This window comes from Temnothorax americanus, unplaced genomic scaffold (assembly GCF_048541705.1).
Source record: "Temnothorax americanus isolate GAGA-0224 unplaced genomic scaffold, ASM4854170v1 Scaffold51, whole genome shotgun sequence".
NCBI lineage: Eukaryota > Metazoa > Arthropoda > Insecta > Hymenoptera > Formicidae > Temnothorax > Temnothorax americanus.
This window is the reverse complement of record NW_027509668.1, coordinates 468,955-489,562: the sequence shown is the minus strand read 5'-3', so window position 1 is coordinate 489,562 and position 20,608 is coordinate 468,955. Positions and strand designations below refer to the sequence as shown.

The 20,608-nt window shown below is 36.2% G+C and overlaps 5 protein-coding genes across 8 annotated transcripts; 2 read left to right on the top strand and 3 right to left on the bottom strand.

Annotated features, from left to right (window-relative positions):
* Window positions 1-889: 889 nt before the first annotated feature.
* LOC143904421 (uncharacterized) lies at window positions 890-2,241 on the top strand. Its single transcript, XM_077419100.1, is given in 5 exon segments — window positions 890-964; window positions 967-1,170; window positions 1,336-1,519; window positions 1,616-1,781; window positions 2,030-2,241. Coding segments are annotated over 5 exon segments (786 nt in total). The 3' UTR covers window positions 2,187-2,241.
* Window positions 1,613-8,374, bottom strand: LOC143904412 (L-asparaginase 1). Of its 3 annotated transcripts, none has more exons than XM_077419084.1 (9): window positions 8,090-8,374; window positions 7,303-7,414; window positions 6,666-6,780; window positions 5,925-6,261; window positions 5,420-5,734; window positions 4,778-5,082; window positions 4,501-4,674; window positions 3,777-4,206; window positions 1,613-1,744 (listed from the first exon to the last, which is right to left on the bottom strand). In XM_077419084.1, the coding sequence occupies exons 1-8, from the start codon at window positions 8,241-8,243 to the stop codon at window positions 3,808-3,810; spliced, it is 1,911 nt and encodes a 636-aa protein (XP_077275210.1). In that variant the 5' UTR covers window positions 8,244-8,374; the 3' UTR covers window positions 1,613-1,744; window positions 3,777-3,807. The 3 variants fall into 3 exon arrangements, with proteins under 3 accessions (XP_077275210.1, XP_077275211.1, XP_077275209.1); XM_077419085.1 differs by having other exon boundaries at window positions 3,912-4,206; XM_077419083.1 differs by lacking the exon at window positions 1,613-1,744 and having other exon boundaries at window positions 2,794-4,206.
* Window positions 8,375-8,455: 81 nt separating this feature from the next.
* On the top strand, window positions 8,456-9,839 carry Saysd1 (SAYSVFN motif domain containing 1). The gene is made up of 2 exons (XM_077419109.1): window positions 8,456-8,715; window positions 8,851-9,839. Exons 1-2 carry the CDS (start codon window positions 8,563-8,565, stop codon window positions 9,208-9,210), a joined length of 513 nt encoding a protein of 170 aa, XP_077275235.1. The 5' UTR covers window positions 8,456-8,562; the 3' UTR covers window positions 9,211-9,839.
* LOC143904416 (uncharacterized) lies at window positions 9,786-12,803 on the bottom strand. 2 transcript variants are annotated; one of them, XM_077419093.1, is made up of 8 exons: window positions 12,365-12,803; window positions 11,890-12,258; window positions 11,636-11,763; window positions 11,070-11,291; window positions 10,851-11,008; window positions 10,405-10,600; window positions 10,238-10,319; window positions 9,786-10,104 (listed from the first exon to the last, which is right to left on the bottom strand). In XM_077419093.1, exons 2-8 carry the CDS (start codon window positions 12,165-12,167, stop codon window positions 9,906-9,908), a joined length of 1,263 nt encoding a protein of 420 aa, XP_077275219.1. In that variant the 5' UTR covers window positions 12,168-12,258; window positions 12,365-12,803; the 3' UTR covers window positions 9,786-9,905. The 2 variants fall into 2 exon arrangements, with proteins under 2 accessions (XP_077275219.1, XP_077275218.1); XM_077419092.1 differs by having other exon boundaries at window positions 11,890-12,803.
* A 4,306-nt stretch (window positions 12,804-17,109) lies between these two features.
* Window positions 17,110-20,012, bottom strand: LOC143904419 (uncharacterized). Its single transcript, XM_077419097.1, has 2 exons — window positions 19,874-20,012; window positions 17,110-19,572 (listed from the first exon to the last, which is right to left on the bottom strand). Exon 2 carries the CDS (start codon window positions 19,503-19,505, stop codon window positions 18,546-18,548), a length of 960 nt encoding a protein of 319 aa, XP_077275223.1. The 5' UTR covers window positions 19,506-19,572; window positions 19,874-20,012; the 3' UTR covers window positions 17,110-18,545.
* Window positions 20,013-20,608: the final 596 nt, after the last annotated feature.

The window sequence follows — 20,608 nt, the reverse complement described above, 5'->3', positions numbered from 1 at the left end:
AACTCGATAGAAATAAAAGTTATCTAACAAACGACAAGAACTAAGAAGTACTTATGTAAAATTTGTGGAATAATTTTAAAAAGAAAGCACATTGTTAGTTATGGCAAAAGGAGAGAATGGGGAAGGAATATAACCAAAATAAGATTCATGAAAGTGTCGCCGATTTATAAAGTCACGGAGATGTGAATCAAAAGAATCACGGACAAAGAATCAAGGATCTATAAATGCAAAAAAACAAAAAAGCCGCGAACGTAACCAGCAGGATTTACGCCACGAGATCATAAGTACGTCGGAGTCCTTCCGGTGAAATTTCTGGGAAAAGAAATTCCATCTGTGCGCGTTCGCCGAACGTCGCACGAGGGGGGGAAGCTTAGGTATAGAGCGCGAATCGAAACTCCCTTTCGCGAAGCTCGCCGGCTCGCGTGTCGCGTGTCGCGCTCTCCCCCAACTCGAGTTCGAGAGGTCCGTTCTGGACGGTGCCCCAGGAAATTCGCCGAAAGCCACGGCCGGCCGAGTCCATAATTCTAATATTGTCGTCACCTTCGTGCGTTCTTTTTTTTGCGCTGGGTGAAACGCTTTTATAATAATAATAATTTGCGAGAAACGGTCGCTCGTGCTAATAATTGTGGCGATAATTATCGGGTTAGGTTCCTTGACTTCTTCAATGCGACGACGAGGCCCGTGCGCGACAGAATGTAAGAGCGACTCCCGGAATGTTAAAGCAATTAATAATACATTATTGTAGATTTCGCCGTCCAGGGTTCGTTAATTCTAACGCGAGAAATCGGTATTTCCTGTTCTGATAGGGCAGGCGAGGCTCGTTACACGGACGGGACAAATTAGTGGGGGTCTGCTGCACTCGACGTTGAAAAGCACTCGAGTAGTACAAATGCATCTCATTGTTTCGCGGGCGGCAGAAAGTCGAGGATATAAGGAATCTGAAAAAGAAAGTGTTAATATATATTTCATTTCCAATTCTCAACTATTCCCAAACAGATTTTGGACATGAGGGCCACACCGACAGACTCGGCCGCTCTGACTCTGATTCTTCTACCTTTTGCGCTGTTCTTCGTGCGAGTTATCGGCGACGGCACTACGCGGACATTCACAAAGCCGAACGGTCAGAAATCGCAGCTCATCTCGTTTGACACTAAAGGCGGAGAAGTCGAAGTGAGTATACCATCGAATCGAAGTTAATAACGTGGACATTTTTGAAACGCGTGTGTAAATCCCTGCACGAGGATTAATCTCATTAATTGAGTGATTCTTTTCGATCTCGAGTCATTCCCGAAGAATTTGTTTAGCCTTTTAAAAGATCCTTCCAAAATTTTCCAGATCACTTGGGATGTGTCGGTGCCCTTCTTCACGATACCGTTGAATCGCGTAAGCGAGACTGGCGAGGTATTACCGCTGCTTAACGTTAACACGAGAGGGTTGTCAATTGCCGGCGTGTTAACGGCCATTCTCTCTTTGGCGGTGCCCCTCTTCTCGAAGCCAGGCCCAGGAATGCAGTATCGAAGTACGAGTTTTATCTACTCGTTGGTCTGCGTTAAGATGACCAATTTATTATAAATACTTTTGAATTATCCAAAATTTATGTGAATTTCTTTACCAGGTCTCGACTCGCAATGGTCGCAAATGGGAGATACGATAAACGAGATTGTGTTTAGCAACCGGTACATCACGCCCTGCGTCCAGCGCATTGTTTGCTCCGTCGTTTCCGAGGCGAGTCAGTCCGACAACCCTACGAGTACCGACAAAATTATCGATGGATTATCAAGGTACGTCTAACTTTCAATATTATAATTAACAATAGTAAATAATTAACAACTATTAATAAGAAAAATATTATTTTGGAGATTTTTACTGATTTAATTCAGAATTATTCAATTAAGAAAACGTGAATATAAAGATTATTGTAAATCAAATTGTTATAAATTTGATTATAAATATATGCAAAAATATCTTAATTAATTACATGAGAGATTAAATTCTAATCACATAAATTTATCTTAAATATTTTAAACAGTCACAAGTGGTTTAAGGAATTCACGAATGGCACAGTCATTCAGGAAGCTATTAGGGTAGGTCGAGAAGGGCATCACGATTGCGGCCGCATTTACAAGGAGTGCTTTGTGTCGCCAAAAATCCTTAAAAATATGATGGGGCAATTCGGCACAATTTGATGTCGCGACGTTCGACGTTCCGCAATTGTAAATCGTAAATTGTAAATGTATTATCGATCGCGAAATGGGCGACATTTGCGTATCCTTTTACGGTCGCATATCCTTTTATTACTGAAACGAACAACGAACGACTTTGCGAAAATTTTGCAAAACACTCTGTGACCCGACGAATCTGTCTCACGTTCAATTTTGAAACCACTCGCGGTGTGACGAACGAGTTATGTACATCAGGACGACCGATCTTCATTATCCTGATGCACGAGGTGTGAAATTTCGTTGCGCTTAAGAGAAACCACGTCGCGTATTTAGATGACGCGCTTTCACTTTTTCTTTTACACAAATCGTTAGAAAATTACTGCTATTTTGACAAACACGAGTCTGGGTGTCACATAAGTCATTCTCAACCAATTTCGCTTAAAACAAACGATTTCGATTTCTTCATGACAACGCAAGTAAAATTAAGAAGATTTTTCTACGCGTTCCTTCTCTGTAAAAAAATTCGAATTAAAAAAAAATTGAAAAAAAAAATGAGAAGAGGAATTTTAGATAAGATATACGTGATCATTTTTTATTTAAATTGAAATTATTTTAAAAGTTTGCTATTCAATTAAATATTTTATGCAATTTTATTCTGGTTATAATGTAATGAATATTAATTCAAATAACTATAGCAATAACAGCTGTTATTAATATTAATATAGGTTATTATTATTATCAATATTATGTTTTAAATAACGATGTCTTATATATAAATATCGTTAGAATAATACAGTACAAAGTTACATAAAATTCGGAATCTAAAGATTCCAAAGATTCCGAGGATTCCTAGGAGTCATCGGCTTCTTTATTCATATTTGTTCAAAATATTACTGTAGTATATATATATATGTTTATAAGCTTTACGTTTATTGTAAAATACATTTCTATAACATGTGTAAATTTACCAATTTTGATAATAATAGAGCTGTTTATTATATTGCAAAGAAATATATGCACTAAATAATATAATATTATAGTTTATAAAAGGTTAGATACAAAAATGTTAAGTTTGTTATCCAACAAATTTGTGACAATCGTGTTACGCACTGTTTGTAATTGTAATAAAATTTGAAAGGAGCTAAAATATATATACACAGATCTCTTTTGCGGCTATATTCCTCTCCAAAACCCTCCCTGTCACATCACTGCAAATCCCAGTGTCTTATTTTAACCCAAAGCTGTTCTTACACACTTTTTTACCGTTTTAAATCACGTCATTTAACATACGGTTGAACGTATTAATTTTTAATTTAATATGATTAAACATATTAATAACGCAACAAAACATGTAAAACAAGCTTCAGTCAAATGTGCCATTTTTAGATGTGTATGTGTGAAGAAATAACACACTTGGATTAATTTACAGTGATACAGCTTTTATGTAAAAGTCGCAATCTTTAAAACCTGGCTACATTAATCTCATTCAAGAAGTTAATTTTTATTAAACGAATTTTTCACCTAGTATAGTATAAGCAATAGACTATAATTAGATAAAAAAAAAAAAGAGAATAAAATAAATCACAGTCAGCTTATTTTTAATTCAAGATTCACCTTTGAGACAATCGTTTTTAGCTGAAAGTAACTAAGACATGGACAGGCCAAGATTTTGGATTCGCGCTGCAGTTTTGTCATCGACCTCATCGTGTACGTCGTTCTGCTTGTAAAGTGCTAACAAACATATGGCACCTTCGGCTTGCACGGTCTCCGCGAGATCCGTCGCGGTTTCTCCCAGCATGTCGACGCAGCGCGAATCCGCACCGTGATCCAACAGGTACCTGACCGCTTCCACGCGATCGTGAAGAGCGGCGAAATGCAGCGGTGTGCGTCCAGAAGAGTCCTTCTGCGATAGATCGGCGCCGGCCATCAAATACGAGTGCAGACGCTTCGTGTTTCCGGCGGTTGCGGCTGAGCACATTTTCTCGCCAATCGACACAGCGTCGCCGTGAAGATGCGCTCCACACTGCAGCAGTACCCTAATAATCTGGAAGATTACGTGGAAACTTTTAACGACTCTGATCGTGGAAAATCTTAGTCCACTAATTAAAATCAAATAGTGATATTTTTCGTGAAAGATTAAAAATCCCATCGAGGTCTTTTTTGACATATAAATAATATAATAATGCCAACAATTTATTTCATACATATTTTATAGTTTCAATTGTCTCAATTGAATCTCAAATTTCTTTAGAAATATAGAAAGAAAGTATAAAAAGAAACAGAGATATGATATAGAGCTAGAATTTGGAAACTAATTTTCCTGAGAGAGTGATCTCACCTCATGACGATCATATTCGATCGCGTCGGTAAGAGGCGTGCGATCAAATCGATCCTTAATGTGAACATTTGCGCCCATTTTTAAAAGACTTCGCACGACTTTCATATCACCTTCGCAGCAAGCTATGTGCAAAGCCGTTCGGCCGTCTGCGTTCGCCAGCGAGATATCCGCACCCTAAATAGAAAAAGCCGAGATTACCCTTCATTTGTTGAATTAATTTTGTTACTTGAAAAAAATGTAATTAACGTCAAATGAAGCAAAAGCGATGATTACTAACGTATCCTTTTAAAGACTCGAGTTTGACGACGTCGTGCCTGATCACTGCGGCGTTCAGCATAGCCGGGAACAGAATCGCTCCCAGATCCTGAAGCTCCGCCATCGAGGATAATCTCAAGGACCTAGCGACAGCCTCCACCAGATCCCAGTCCTGTATAATGGGTGGCCGACCGGCGGTCAGCTCGCCTCGTAAATTCGTTTGCATCATTTGCCGTTTAGTTTCAGTGTCCCAATTGTTTTTCGATAAAACGTACGCGAGTTTCGTTAATGCTGCCTCCGGTGTCATGTCAAAGCCCGATATCACACCTGCATATCGATAGCAATGATTGCAAGTCATGAAGTTTGTTGGAAATAGTACGTAACACTATCGTTATCTCGAAACATTATTTATAGTAACAGGAAAATACATTACTCCGAACTCTCTTACATAACTCTGTGTCGCGCAAGTTTTGCATAAGGCTTTCCATGATTTTTACCGAATGTATAATTTTATCAAGAAAAGTTTAAGATAAAGAATTTAAATTGCTAAAATCTCGAGAAAAGTTTAGCTTCAGTATTATTTAAAACATTTGGGCAATAGATTCCTGTGTATTTAAATTATTATAATTATCTCCCGAGTCAATACTTTAGATTGCACGCTTACCAGCTTTTTGGAGCAGTTTTCCAGGCTCATATGCGTCCGAGACGCATCCACTCGCGCATTGCGTGATATTCACGATGATCACACCCCGCCTCGTCGCCGCGCGAAACTCCTCGATGATGTCATCGCGATTTGTCGGGATGTTCCCCGTGCCGTAGGATTGCAGCACGACCCCTTCCATAGGCGGTTGAAGAAACACCTTGACCAAGTCAGACGTGATGCTGGGAAACAATCGTAGCAGGCCTACATTTCGATTAAGCGACGCGTGTACATAGAACTTTTCCATGGTACATGAACGGAAAATCGAGCGATAATCCACTGCGAAGAAATATTAGCTTTAAAATTCTTATAAATCTAATTTCCCCTTCAAGAAAAAAAAAAGTGTTAATTTGTAGAAGTTGCATTTGATAATTAAAAAAATATGCATGGTATATAATAATTCCATAGTATTTTAAGTATACTGTGGTTTTAAATCCTTTATGCTCTTATTTTGAATTTGTGTGGCAACCTTCGATCTTGATGTTTGCCGTGGCGAGGGGTGGAAAGTTCGGTGACTGGAAGGCTTCGAAGGACGTCGCTGATGCCTTGCTCGTGCGATTGCCGCGCAGCAAGTTCGTACCGAAGAACACGCATACTTCGGGTATATTATAATTCGCCGCGATCACGAGAGACGCGAGAAAATTGTCCAGACCGTCACTCCTCGTGTCGAAAATCGGCACCTGCGAACCGGTCAGGATGACGATCTTGCTCAGAGCCTCGAGCATGAAGGACAGGGCGGACGCAGTGTAACTGAGGGTGTCGGTGCCGTGAAGGACCACGAATCCGTCGAAACGCTCGTAAGATTCCTGCGAAGAAGAAGCTATGAGAATCACTTTACAATAATTTTCTTCAATTCATAGGTACGGCTCGTTTATGAAACTGATATATGCGCTTTGACTGCAAGTTTAATCATCCTTTTCCTCTAACTGAAGATCAAATATCTTTCCTGTAACTTGAGGAATAGATTAGCTTGAATAAGATTAGATTAACTCGAACTGTTTCAGAAATTCTAAGTATGAGTTGTCTGATACATCAAAATACAGTTACAATAATAATTACTTCTCATTTGCCTTTCGAGTGCTTTATGCTTCGAGTACTCGAAGTACTTATCGTTCAACTAAATCGAATAAATAAATCGAATTTAAATACGAGCAAAATATTTTCTTCGAATGTTGCTTTATTTTTATCGATATGACTTGTACTAACCTACCTTAATATCGTTAGCAATGCGAATCCACTCGTCCATAGTCATATTACTGGAATCGCAGAGTTCCGAGTATTCGAATACGCTGTAAACAACCCGACGATTGTCGGTTGCGGTCACGCTGCAAGATTAAAAGGAAAGCACTTTTAACATTGCGCAAGGGAAAGCGAAAGAATATATACGTGGGGAACCGGTTCACATTCTTCCGCAAATTAGGTGGAAGTGCCTGTCATTTTTACGGTCCACGTTTTCCTGCGGAAAATAATCGAATTGAGGAAAAGTGACATAGGAGAAACTCCGAATTTCTAATTTCCAAGAATAGATATATAGTAAAGTTTCCTTTCGTTTGTGAAATATTCATGCCTGCTTATAATTACTTATCTTTTATAATACTTAATTGTTCTTGCCGTAAAAAGTGGTATACTTAATATAAAAGAATTGAGAAAATCCTAGTAACGAATTATTTTTCGGGCCAATTCAAGATTTATTTAATATCTGATGATTTTTTTCTAACGAGTAAAAGTTCCGACTACAACGAAAATCTTATAGTTGATAAAACGAGTTTGTAGGAATCATTGATTTTAGATAGAAATTTGTAATTGTAATATCTGCAAAAAATAAATATTAAATCTTAAATACTTACGGCAATACTAGTGGTCCCATCGCGCCGAATCTTTTTTCGGCGTACTCGCGATCGTGCAATTGTGGATATCTCCGAAGATTTTTAACAAACGCATTAGTTATCGGTACCAGCGCTAGAAAACAAACGCTTTGTTACTGTCAGCGAAATGCGATAAAAATGAAGATAATTATGATACGCTATAATATTATTTTGCCATAATAATATTTGATGCTACAAATGCTTTGAAGCATTATTCTTCTCCTTCTTTCTTCACTGAAGGAAAGAAGAAGAGGAATGCTTCGATAAGCATTTGTAATGTCAAGTAGACCGCAGTCTTTTTAACTAAAATGTATTCGTCATCATATTTGGAGCTTAAATTCACGTTCAAACGTGTTTCTGTGAACACAAAGATCTATATCGAACTGTGTGAGAGTTATATTCGTCACATCTCTCAGTAGCAATTCGCAAATCCATAATATTAACAATCGAGATGTGTAAATACAAACGTGCGCTACTAACGATCTGTGGCTGAAACGAAGGACGTTACAAGGAGAAATCCGCAGAACGCGAGTTAAATTGAAAGAAAGAAATATGAAAAATTAAAATTGCACCTAAATCTTTCAGGAATTCTCCACGAGACCGATCGGAGTTTTTTGGAGTCTCCATAATAATAAACGAACAAGAACACGCACATACGCGCGTGTCTGAAACCTACGGTGATTTGGGATTTTGTGGCGCAAGATTTCACATTCTTGGAAATACTCTAAGTACGTGGTAATTAATCTCTTCAATTTCACGGAATAATTACCTCCTTGCTCATTCCTCGTCATTCCTATCGTGCCACCTGTGTAAAGCACCAGGACGCGACCTTCCGGCTTGTCACTGTTGGCCATACTGCTTCTTCTGTTACTTTCCATATTTCTATCATCGTTATCGTTATCACGCTCATTGTCTCGTGACATAGTTGCTCATGAGTGTCCGGTTTTCACGCACGTGCAGCCGTACCGATGACTTCTACGCGACTGATCACTCCTTACTCCGCTCCGTATTCTGCCGCTTAACCGACAATCGTCGGTGTCGTTGCGCAGCTTTTACACGATATGAAAAACCTGCGCAACGACACTTATTATCGGACCGACAGTTGTCGGTAGGCAGGAACGGAATACGGGCCGAGTTGATTGGTTTAATGTAAGACGGCTTGACGCATGCCCCGTATGCTAACAGCCAAAGCATCAGCTGGTCGACTTCGACTATCGCGGCGATGAAATCGGAATAACTACGATGACGGTGAAGGAGAGATTGGAGGCTTATAGGCGCAAGAAGCGCAGAGAGGAGACGATGGAATCGATTAAGAGTATAACGAGAAACATATTTTCGTGGAATCGTAATAACAGAATCGAAAAATCCGTGGAAGAATCCACAAGCGAAGAACAGGTGAGGTTACGTACTGGGTGTCCTTAATTCCCCGGCGCTTTCGCGGTTTGTCAGGGAAAACAGGCGGGAACTTTACAGAAAGTTATAAAAGATATATTTAAAGAAGTCTAAGATTTTCTTTTTTATTGTTTCAAGGTTAAACTGTGCGAGCAGTCAGTGGATGTCGAAGAGGAGGAAGTCCAGGTGGTGGATGCCCAGGAGGAGGATAGCGCGCAGGAATCGCGAGGCACAGTGTTAAACAGAGTAATCTATTTATTATACTTCTTGTTGTGGGCCACGCTGTACGTGATCGCGCTGGAGTACGAGTTCGGTGCTGTCTACTTCGTGCTGTCGGCTCTGGTCTTCATCTGCTTGAACACCAGATCCGGACCGAAGCGACGCGGCGAACCCAGCGCCTATTCTGTCTTCAATCCGAATTGCGAGGCGATAGAGGGCACCCTCGACGCGTCGCAGTTTGAGAAAGAAATAAGATATGGTATAGCAGGGGTACGATAGTAAGGTCTGAATACTATATTAAGATATTAAGACGTTACTGGCATTCCGATCTGTTTAATGTCACGGTTGGACCAAAGTGATGTGGAGATGAGTGTGTAATGCAAATTTCAAATTTCTAGTAATTAGCTTCACTATTTGAAGTTAAATAACGTCACTTATATGGATCGTATGTGGCTTTTCCTAATTTGTATATATCTAAAAGCCAGTACTCTCTTATTTAATTTTTATTTAATTCGATATTTAATTTAAAGGGAATCTAATAGTGTTTCTTACATAATATATACGAGATAATCGCGAATATAAATTCCGCAAAGTCCAGAGAGATATAAAATGTGATATCTCGAAAGCATATGTTAGGCGTACATGTGAGAATAAGTATTACACCACGTACTTTTGTATTTATACATTTTTATAGAGATAAATATATCTATATATATTTGTTTTACGTTTTACGCACTTGCAAAATTGTTATTGTCCATTTCTGGGCAATAAATGTAAGACGACATACGGCAAAGTATAAATGCCAAAACGATTTTCATATGTTCATGATACAGGAACGAACAAATGAGACTGAGAAAATAACGAAAAAATATATTGTCACATCAAGAAGCATGTGTTTTGTAACAATCTGTAATCGATATATTTTCTGAAGTCTCTCATGTCCTCTCTTTTCTCGGAGTTCCTCCTTTTTCACTCTATCTTTCCTGCAGAACTTTTATAGCGTCCTCGTAACATTTTGCCACTTGTTCGAGGTAGGCTAATATGGTAGGCTCGCCGATAGATTCGCTAAACGTCGCTAGATCGGTTCTGGAATGCGAATCAGTTTTGTCGGGACATAAAAGCGCCTTGTCCAGGTCTAGGAGCAGATCGTTCCATATCCTCATGCGTAGCATCCTAGAATTTATATTGCTGCTGAGATATGTAATCTAATAATCTGGCAATGACACGTCCCATAATTTTATATGCGCACCGTTAAGTTTGTAAATTAATCAATGACTATAATTAATTCTAAGTTTACTATACTTACTGGTTATTATCTGTCGCGTCGATTTCTGCATTGAGCTCTTTCGCGCCTGTGAGCAATACTTTCAACGTTCTCTTCAACTTCTCTGAAAACACAAAAAGATCATAATTAATACAGGCTCTTTAACATGCCTGTCGGAAATCAACAAAGTTATAGGAAACGAAAAATACCCTTCGCGTCCCGAAACCTGCTGGCGTCGATCGACTCCAATATCCTGTTAACGGTTTCGTTAAAATATCTTGGCTCCCATTGAATAACTGTACTTTCGGACAGTCGCCACATAGTTTGGCTAACCATCTGCGCCAGAGTTACGTCGCGCAGTCGGGAATTTTGATTTTGATGACTATACGCGAGATTATTACTATTCTGTATAAAAAAAGTACAGATAAATTTTTCTGATTAATATATTATCCACAAACGCAAATAGAGTTTTAATAGAAAATATTCTATTAAAGAGTCTTAATCAGATGTTTTAATAATAATGTATTTAAAATCTTAATTTAGAATCTACACAGCGCAGCGATGTATTATACTTTATCAAATTGAAAATAAATGCGATTTACATTGATCAGATTCGCGAAAGCGCGAAACCTTTGCGTGAAACGAGGCTACTTACGAACGAAAATATCACTTGCGGAATATCTAGAGGAAGGCGGGGACCGAACATTTCGTGCTCGAGGTATGTCCAGTTACCATCGCCGGGGATCGTCTTGATGGCTTCAACAGCGACGGACCGCATGATGTCCGATCCGGACAAAGCCACGTGACTGTTAGCTGAAATTAGACGGTTCTAATACGATGTGATAATACGGAAACAATAAAAATTCAAGCAAACCTCGCGCGAAACGACCGTGCACTGTGACGTAAGCCAGGACCTTTCGCCACATGAACGTAGACAGAGCCTGTGAGCAAACGTCCGAAGACACAAGGGATACGCAGAAGACCAAACTTCGTCGTGGTCGCCAATTGTACTCTGAAGAAATTTTGTCCAGGACCTGCGCCAATTCCAGAGCTACAGCGATACTGTCTTCATTAACGGATAAGATAACGTATCTATCTGAAACAAATCGGTAGAATAAACGGACGAAGTCCTGGAGTAGAAGAAGAGAAAAGAAAAGGGAGGCATTGTTTTTTCTCTCAAATAAAATACATACAAATGACAAAATATTCGAAAAGCTTTAAAGATTATTCCACATAATTGCACGTGAATCGCACGTCGCATATAAGATGAATCTCGAAGATTGTGCAAAATACTTTGAGAATATATCAAGTAGAGTAGCGAGTTGCGTGCAAAGAAAGAAAACAAAATTTGTTTCAGAATCGATATAAAAATCGATATAAATCTCTTCATTTCATTCGAATAAATCTAACTATAAAGTGTCAATCGATTGAGGGACTCACCTGGTTCCCGCGAACCGTGGACACTTGCGCGAATGCATGATGCATGTTTGGACACTTTGTGAACGAATGACAAGTTGGAAAAGAGCCCACTAATGCGTCGCATATCTTCATCCAACGTTTGTCGATTTCTAATTGAGAGAAAAATTCAATTTGACAACTTTTTAATGGGAATTTTCGTAGAGACTAATCTACTTACGGAATATTTTAATTTGTTATGTATAAATATGAGTGGATAAAATATTAAAACAACATACGTCGTGCGATCGTAGTCGAACGGCGCTCTTTCCAATTCCCGGAGTGCCAGTTGCTGAAGATACTCCGTGTTCCAAAGACCATTTCCGGCTAATTCGCCGCGCGTTTTTTGTGCTTGAGCCTCCAACGATCTCTCAACGGCGAAGCGGCCCAGCAGGAAACCACAGAGGAGACACAGAAAACCGACCGAGAAAAGAAACGAGAAACACAACCGCTTTGTCACGTATTCGCTGGACTCGCCAATATTGCGTGACATTTGAAAGCTGAGGACCCGATGCATCCTCGCAGGGTGTTTCTCGTAGAAATCTTTTCAAATGTGTTATTGACAGCCTCTTCCTATCATCCTAAAGACACGATAAATCGTGTCGTGCCTGTCAGATTAAATCCCTTTTCTTATACAACCGCATACTAGCTTTTCAGAAGATATTGGAAATACTTGTGACCTAGATTTTTTTCATGCAAACCGATCGAACTCACATTTGTACATTTCCAGATTCACGAATGTGTGATTCACGAAACTGAAATCACTTATTAAATCAACGTTATTAAATCAATGAAATCTTGTAATATGATGTGCAAGATATTTTCGTGTATTATTTACGCGAAAGAGTTCTAATTATACGATGAATTATATACGCGAAAATAATTCAATTCCGTTAACTGAATTGACCAATGCAATATTCACATCCTGATAACGTTACAAACATTTGATAATATTATCAAACTAGCGATAAATCTTCGATGATTTCGTGCGAGCACGCGACACGTCCATGCACTTGGACCACTTCTGTCTTCACGCAGGCTAAGTTTTGATCGTGAAGACGATAGAGCTGACCGTTTTCCGCTGTCTCCGTCGTCGCCAAATTGCGTGGGATCCCGAAGATATATTTTACAGTCCGCCTCTTTTCGTCGTCTCGTTTATTTTATTCTTGCGTGAAGAGCGTGCGCGCGCGGCGTTCTCATCTCCGCTTCTTTGCATGAGGGAAAATAGGGAAGTGAGAGAAAAGAAAACATATAAACAATATAACGGCGAGAGTTTATTCTCTGATCGAGTTCGCGCTTGACTTTTATTTAGATAATAAAAATTTCAGAAATTTATTCAATTATATGTTATTCGCCATTAAGGCTGAAATATGTTTAAATGACGGTAAACGGTAATAGACGGAGCAAACGCTAATTTTTTAAGTACTTTGGCGAGAAATTTTAAATGGAGGGTAAGCCGATGAGACCGGATTATCGAGGAAAAGGACAGGGAATTACCAGTTATCAAGATTCTTAAAAAATTTCGTATATTTCTAAATTTGAGAGGGCAAGACCATTCGACAAGATTATAAATCCACTTAGAAAATACTAATTTAGAAACACTAAAACACGTTTTTTCTAGACGCCGCGTACTTACGCAAACGTCAGAAGCGTGGACGACGCATGTTGGGTAACTTATTTCGAGTAATAATACTATGGCGGTGTTTCATTTATAAATAGTTTTCGATGTATTACGTGCGCGTGCAAGGTTGTTCCAACTATAGCGTCTTCTGTGCAGACTTTTGAAATATGTATATACTGATTTTTCACGCGTGTTAGTGATACGTCTATTATATTGAAATTTCGTTATTTGTTCAATCTTAAATGAACAGACAGAACTACAGACATTTCGATTGTTAACTATTATTATTATATATTATTAATTTGAACTGTAACAAGTCTCAGTTGATTAAGTATTTCCGAAATAGAATACAAATGTTTTAAATGTTTTTTTTTATATATACATATATATATATGTATATATAAATGTTTGTTTGTTTTTAAATTTAACATATCAAGTATTACGATCTAACAGTAGTCAAGAATAAAGATAAACGTTATATTTTAAAGTATCACGAATCAAGCAATTAATTTATGCTAAGTCATTACAAGTCAAGAGATAGTTTAATATCTATAAAATATATATATATTTTTAAAATTAATATATTTTATGATATATTCTCTGTAAAAAGTCAGTCTTAATATGTATCGCAACCCGAGAAGAATACTGTCATAACTAAAAAATTCGCGATTTTTAGGAGAGAGGGAAAACTAATTTAATTCAATTTTTTTGAATTGTGAGAGTTAGTTATAACTTATAACGCAATTACAATTATGTTATCTTGTTATAATGAAACTTATATATTGTTTCTTGAAGCGATTTGTTGTGATTTACTTGTCAATTCGCTTGTGACGCTATTTACCCAGGAAATTGCATCATAACCGATTTACTAATAATGACACTTCAGCTTTCTGTTGTCCTACAGCGGATTTCGCGTATAGACTTGTGACATTATTATAGCACACACAGGTAAAATTTTAGGCATACTTTTCACTGGCTTAACTCAAAATCGAAATTTTTTGTGATGCGACAGTATTCTTCTCGGGATGTAATATGTCTGCGAATACATTTCTAAATGTAATTGACATAAAAGGTCAATACGAAATTAGTATAAATGCTCTCGTGTATATTTATGCCTTCTAACTATGTTTTTCTTATCCTGTGAAACGTCGGAAAAATGATAATCTTCGCTGGAATGGTACGTTCCGATGCAATGCAGCATGATGTTCCCTTAAACCTGCTAGTGTAACAAACGTATCGTTGCATATCTCGCACTCGAACGATTCTGTGTGCAAACGCAGATTCTTTAGACAGTACGTTCGATCCGTAAAAATTGTTTGCGTGGACAAAGACATCATTTCTTACCGTGAGTTTTCCAATGCAGAAGCAAACCCGAATAATCGCTATACGCTTTATAGCAATAAGAACAAAATACCATGTCGTTGTGATATACATAAATGTGTTCCTGGAATGTTCGCCAAGTCTCGCAGATTAAATTACAATGATTGCACGTGTAAGTTGCCTCAGCATGGTATCTTTGCACGTGCTCGTCCAAACGTATCTTTGTCTTAAAATGAATGTTACATTTGCTGCAAATGTTCCGGCTCCGAATCATAAGGATAGAACGCAGAAGTCTGGAATATGTTCTGCTCTCTCTATTTCTTGTTAAAATGGCACCCATACCTTGGCCTCTTAATTCTCGATCCTTTTTACGACAGGCTATTTCTATTCTTTCCGACTCTTTTGGGTGATAGGGCTGTTCGTGTACGTGACGGATAACGCGTTAGAATCTCAGGCAATATTTAATTTTGCAATTTAGTTTGCAAAATGATGAAATCGCACACCGACAAGCACAATATTACAGCGCGTGTAGTTGATGGACTCGAAGAACTTTAATTGTGATATTGAATTTGACCGGCACAGAATGTGTACGATTTTCTTCTTGTACCTTTAAACATATTCTTTGTATATTTAAACATTAGGGATAGAAGGACAACAAGTCCTGTTTATGTGTATATCAACTTTGCATTGCTTCTTCAAATGTCGTTGGTGAATATAAACTCAGCAAATTTGCGATCGCTGATCGATATGTGTGTGCGTATGTGATTGCGTAAATCACGCAACGTTTCAATTGATTAAATATTATCGAAATAAGATGAAAATATTGTGAAAAATACTTAAAATTTATTTATTCTTTAAAAAAATTAATCTCCAAATTTTCATTCTCAAAGTAATGTGTAGTCAGTTTTTGTTTACAAATTTTTTTATATTTATATATAAATAATATTATGTATATAATTATATACTGAAACGTATATAATGCATAATATATATATATATAATATCATAATTTATATATTTATAATAAATTTATAATAAATATTATATACGTAATATATATACATTTAATAATATCGATGACATGATTAATAAATAATATTTTTATATATTTATATAAAAGTTTCTATTTTAAATTTAACATATCAACTGCCATAAGTTTGATATATATAATAGTCAAGAGTATGATATATCGTAGTAAAAATATATAGTAGTAAACAGTAAAAACCTACGTTATATTTTAAAGCGGCACGTGTCATGTTATTAATTTAACACAGAAACGAATCAATTATAAACGCTCCTTTCGTATATTATTTATTCCCTGTAATTTTATTCTTCTCTTTCCACTGAAACTGGACGAAACGGTAAATTGAATGGTAACTCGCGATGCAACGAGATGTGATGATCCCTCAAATCTGATAATGTCTTGAACGTGTCGTAGCATATGTCGCACTCAAATGGTTCTGTGTGTAAACGGTAAACGCAGATTCATTATACGGTATACATTTATTCCGAAAAAACTCTTCGCCACAGTACGGACAAAGATATATTTTCTTACCGTGCATTCTCCAATGTAGTCTCAACCTCCAATAATTAGTATGCACTTTATAGCAATAAGGACAGAATACCATGTGCCTATGAACTAACCAATGTTCTCGGAAACTTGACCAAGTATCGTAGATTACTTTACAGCAATCACACATGTAAGTCATTCCGATATGGCCTTGCATGTGCTCGTTCAAACACACATCTGTGACAAACTGGAGCTTACATATACCGCCGATATTTCGGGATCGAATCGTATGGATAAAGTGCAGAAGCTTCTGGGACGCTCTGCCCTCTTGATTTATCAGCGTTGTTGTGTCCATGAATGGTGATACTCCAATCCAGATTTCTTTTAGAAACAGAACGTCGCATTCGTAATAGGCGAATGCTGATTTTACCGTAGACTTTTAGGGTCGGATCTTTTTCGATTTCTTTCCGAGTCCTATTTCCGTCCTTTCATCGAAAACCCGAGTCGAAATTTAAGACTTGAAATAATTCTCGCAAATATTTATTTATGCTTTAATAATATTTTATAATTTTTATCTGTTATTCTCGTAACATTCGCTCTCTTAAAATATTGTCATCAATTAAATTATATCATATTATTGCTGGAGTGCAGATTTAAAAAGACTCAACAAGAATACTTCATTTTTATACATACATATTATATTTGTATCCTCTGTTATTCGTGATACAATCAAGATGTAATTCTATATGACAAATCGAAAAGAGTAAAATAAAAGATTTTTATGTCTCTTATTTTTAAGAAATTTAGTTTTAAAGTTCAAGATTTTAATTTTAAACTCTACTAAATTTTCCATTAAATATTAGGATTAATCATTATAATATGTATGTATTTAATAATTATTACCAATTGAAAATCAAAAGATTACTGATAAGAAATTGATTAAAATTAATTACATAGAATAATTCATTAATATCTGTATTAATATAATTGTATATTATTATCAAAGTTTATAGTATCAAAGTCTAAGTGTATACTGGTTCTTAATAAAAATTAACCATAAACTTCTGTTCTTCGATCACTTTTCATTTACAAAGTTTTATATAGTAGGAATCTTTTTTTTATTTTATATGTAATATACACACACTCATCTATTACGACTTATTTAATAGTAATTACGAAGAAAGATCTATTTTAAAATATCACAATAAGTCATGGAATTGATTTATTCTACAATCATATGCATAATACATAAAGTGACTGTAATGTAAAACTTAGCATCAGTATAAATAATATTCTATTTCAGAATAGTTTGAAAGAAAATAATATTATATTTCAGAATAATTTCTAAAACATTAGTTTTCAATGAAATTAATACAATACAGTTGTCATATGTCCAAAAGTCTCGCGTTTATTTACGACAAAAATATATTTTCGACTTACTGACAGTATGTGTGAAATTTCAAAATATCGTCACGTATTACATTCTTGCATCGCGTTATATTATTAGCGCATGTTTAGAAATAATATATAAGAAACCTATTCACATATGCTACATTATATTACATCCTCCGTTATTTATAGATACAAATAGAAAAAGGATAATTCTACACGAAGAAAAATATGCTGAACAGTTATTTATATACGAATGCTTTTTCCAAATATTAGATTTAAAAATTCAGAATATTAAAGATTAATTTATATAATTATTATTTATAAAAAAGAAAAAATAATTATTTGACAAATAATCATAATTATTAACTTCTAATTACAATTAGAATTTATGACTGATTAATAATTACAAGTATTAATTATTATTTATATAATTATTATTATAACATATTATTATTGAAAAATAATAAATTTAAAACAGAATAATACTTATTTTTCCAAAGTAAAGCTTTATATAAAAAAAGATTCTGCTTTATACAATGTAATTCCATTATATGTATATTTTTCCATTTAGAATTATTATCTTTCTAATTGTAACATCAATAACAGACTACCCTGTAAGTATCTCAAATATGTTTGCGTGAATATTATTGGAATTATCATTTTTTTCGAACAGTTTAAGTTCTTTAATATTAGGAACATTTGTATTTTATCCGATTTGTATTATCCATTTTTTATTTACTCCAACTCAGCTCGACAAGACTAATCGGACTCAATTTGATTTGAACTTCTACACGTTCCTACACTGAGAAAAAAAAATTGGTTGTACGGACTAAACTTGTATAATTGTTGATCCAATGATTGATTCAACAATTATTAAGTTGCGCTAAAAAAGGTATAGTTCATTCATGTCAACCATCAAAATATTTTAATCAAGAATTAGTTAATTCAACTAATGTTTAGTTTAACCGATTAATTTTTGTTTAGTTGAACAAAAATTGACTAAATATTTTAGTTGGATGAAACACATGTGTTTTTCAACAAATTTTTTTTCCTCAGTGTAACTTTAAACGTTCGTGACTTTTGAGATAACGTTTTTGGCCGAAATTGACGCCGCATTGCTGACACTTGTACGGCTTCTCCTCGGAATGAACACGTTTGTGTCTGGTCAGGTCGTTCTTCACGCCGAAACCCTTGCCACATATGTCGCACATATGATTTTTCTCACCCGTATGTACTGTCAGGTGACCCAGCATCTGCTGTCTCCAGCGAAACCTTTTGGCGCAATAGGTACATTGGTATGGAAATTCATCCGTATGGATCTTGCTGTGTATGTAAAGAGATGCCTTGGTTTTGAACGTCTTGCCACAAGTGTGACACACGTATGGGCGTTCACCGGTATGTATACGTCGATGATCCTCCATGGCGGTCTTCATGGCGAAGCTGCGGCCGCATATATCGCAGGTGTGATTCTTCACGCCATCGTGCACGTGTTTCAGGTGATAATATAGACTACCGCTCTGAACGAATTGTTTTCCGCATATGTGGCACGTGTACGATTTCTCGTCCGAGTGCGTGCGTACGTGGGCCCAGTAGCTTTTCCGCGAGCGAAATTTCTTGTTACAAAATTTGCAGACCATCGCCGGACTGGTGGAGGCAGCCTTTTTGGCTTTGGACTGTTTGACGCTCTTATGCAAATATTCATTAGACTCGTTCACTTCCGCTGCGTATTCTTGCTGTGTATATAATGTAGCTTTCGTCTTTTTCGTGTAACTTCTTGCTCGCGTCTGACTAGCAGGAGTAGTACCTTTGTCTTCTGTACTTTTCTTCTTCGTGTCATTTGGCAATTCATTTGAAGAGGATATTTGACGAGATGTACTTGTGGGAGACAAATGTTCGGTTAATTTATTGTTATCGATATTATCCGCGGAAGAAAAAGTACTCTCCGAATTTCCATCGATTATATTGGAGGTTTTAGTTTGGATTGGATTGTTTTTATTTTTATATTCTACCATCTTATATGCTTGCCGAGAATAACTGTGGGTGATTAGCCGATCGGGGATGACGATCTGATTCTTCAATCTGTAAAAATAAAAAGTAACCATTTGTTATCAAACATTCGTTTATATTTCTGTTATCACATTATATATTTTCCATATATCGTATACTGTGCGCAGAATATTTAAGAAACGTATATTTTAGCAAATATAGTCTGTTACATACGTATACATATTTACATTATAAAATCTTAAAGTTTGCAAGAAAATTTCGTCTCTAAACGATATGCGTAAAATTAAAAATTTTCGATCTTTTTAAAGTTTAACATATGCACTTGTTGGTTCTCTCTAATAATCGTAAGATTAATTTCATGAAATTTACTTACAATTTCCTTTGCTCAGGTCTGCTGGTGTTATTTGCCGAACTCGAGAAATGTCAGATATTAAAGATCTCTCTTTTTATCCAAGGTTTCAGAATCACACTACTGTTTTTTAGTTATTCCATGTACTTCATTCCATGTACTCTCTCTTAGTATCATTTAATCAACCTTTACTTGTCTCTATTTGTTTTCTTGGTTTCTACTATATTCTTGTTAAAATTTAAAATTACTTTATTTTAATTTCAAAAGAAGTATTAATAATTTTTACATAATTTTCCTTAATGCATGAGATTCCTTTCCATTCGATACGGATACAGAAAATAGAAATAAATCAGTGCTAACGATTTTTCCATAAAATTAAGGGATATTTCATCTAATTCTAAAAATCTTTGAAAAATATTCGCAGCATTAACAAATAGATGGAAACCGAGAGCATGGTTTTTGAGAATGTTTGTGGGTGTCATCTTAAGTCGAGTCTCAACAATCATTTCTTATCAAACTTTATTTTTCAAATTTTGCACAAAAACGGTTTTACGTGTATATATGCAATGACAATATAAGATCTTCCATTCCATCTCAAGAAATGTTTGCTACAATATGGACAGTAGTATTTCTCATCATCATTATTTTTCACGCAATGTTTTAACCAGTCGTAAGCCTTTGAACAATAAATTCAAAAATTCATGTTTCTTTGGTTTTAGGAACATATTTACAATAGTCTCTCCACGTGGATACATGCTC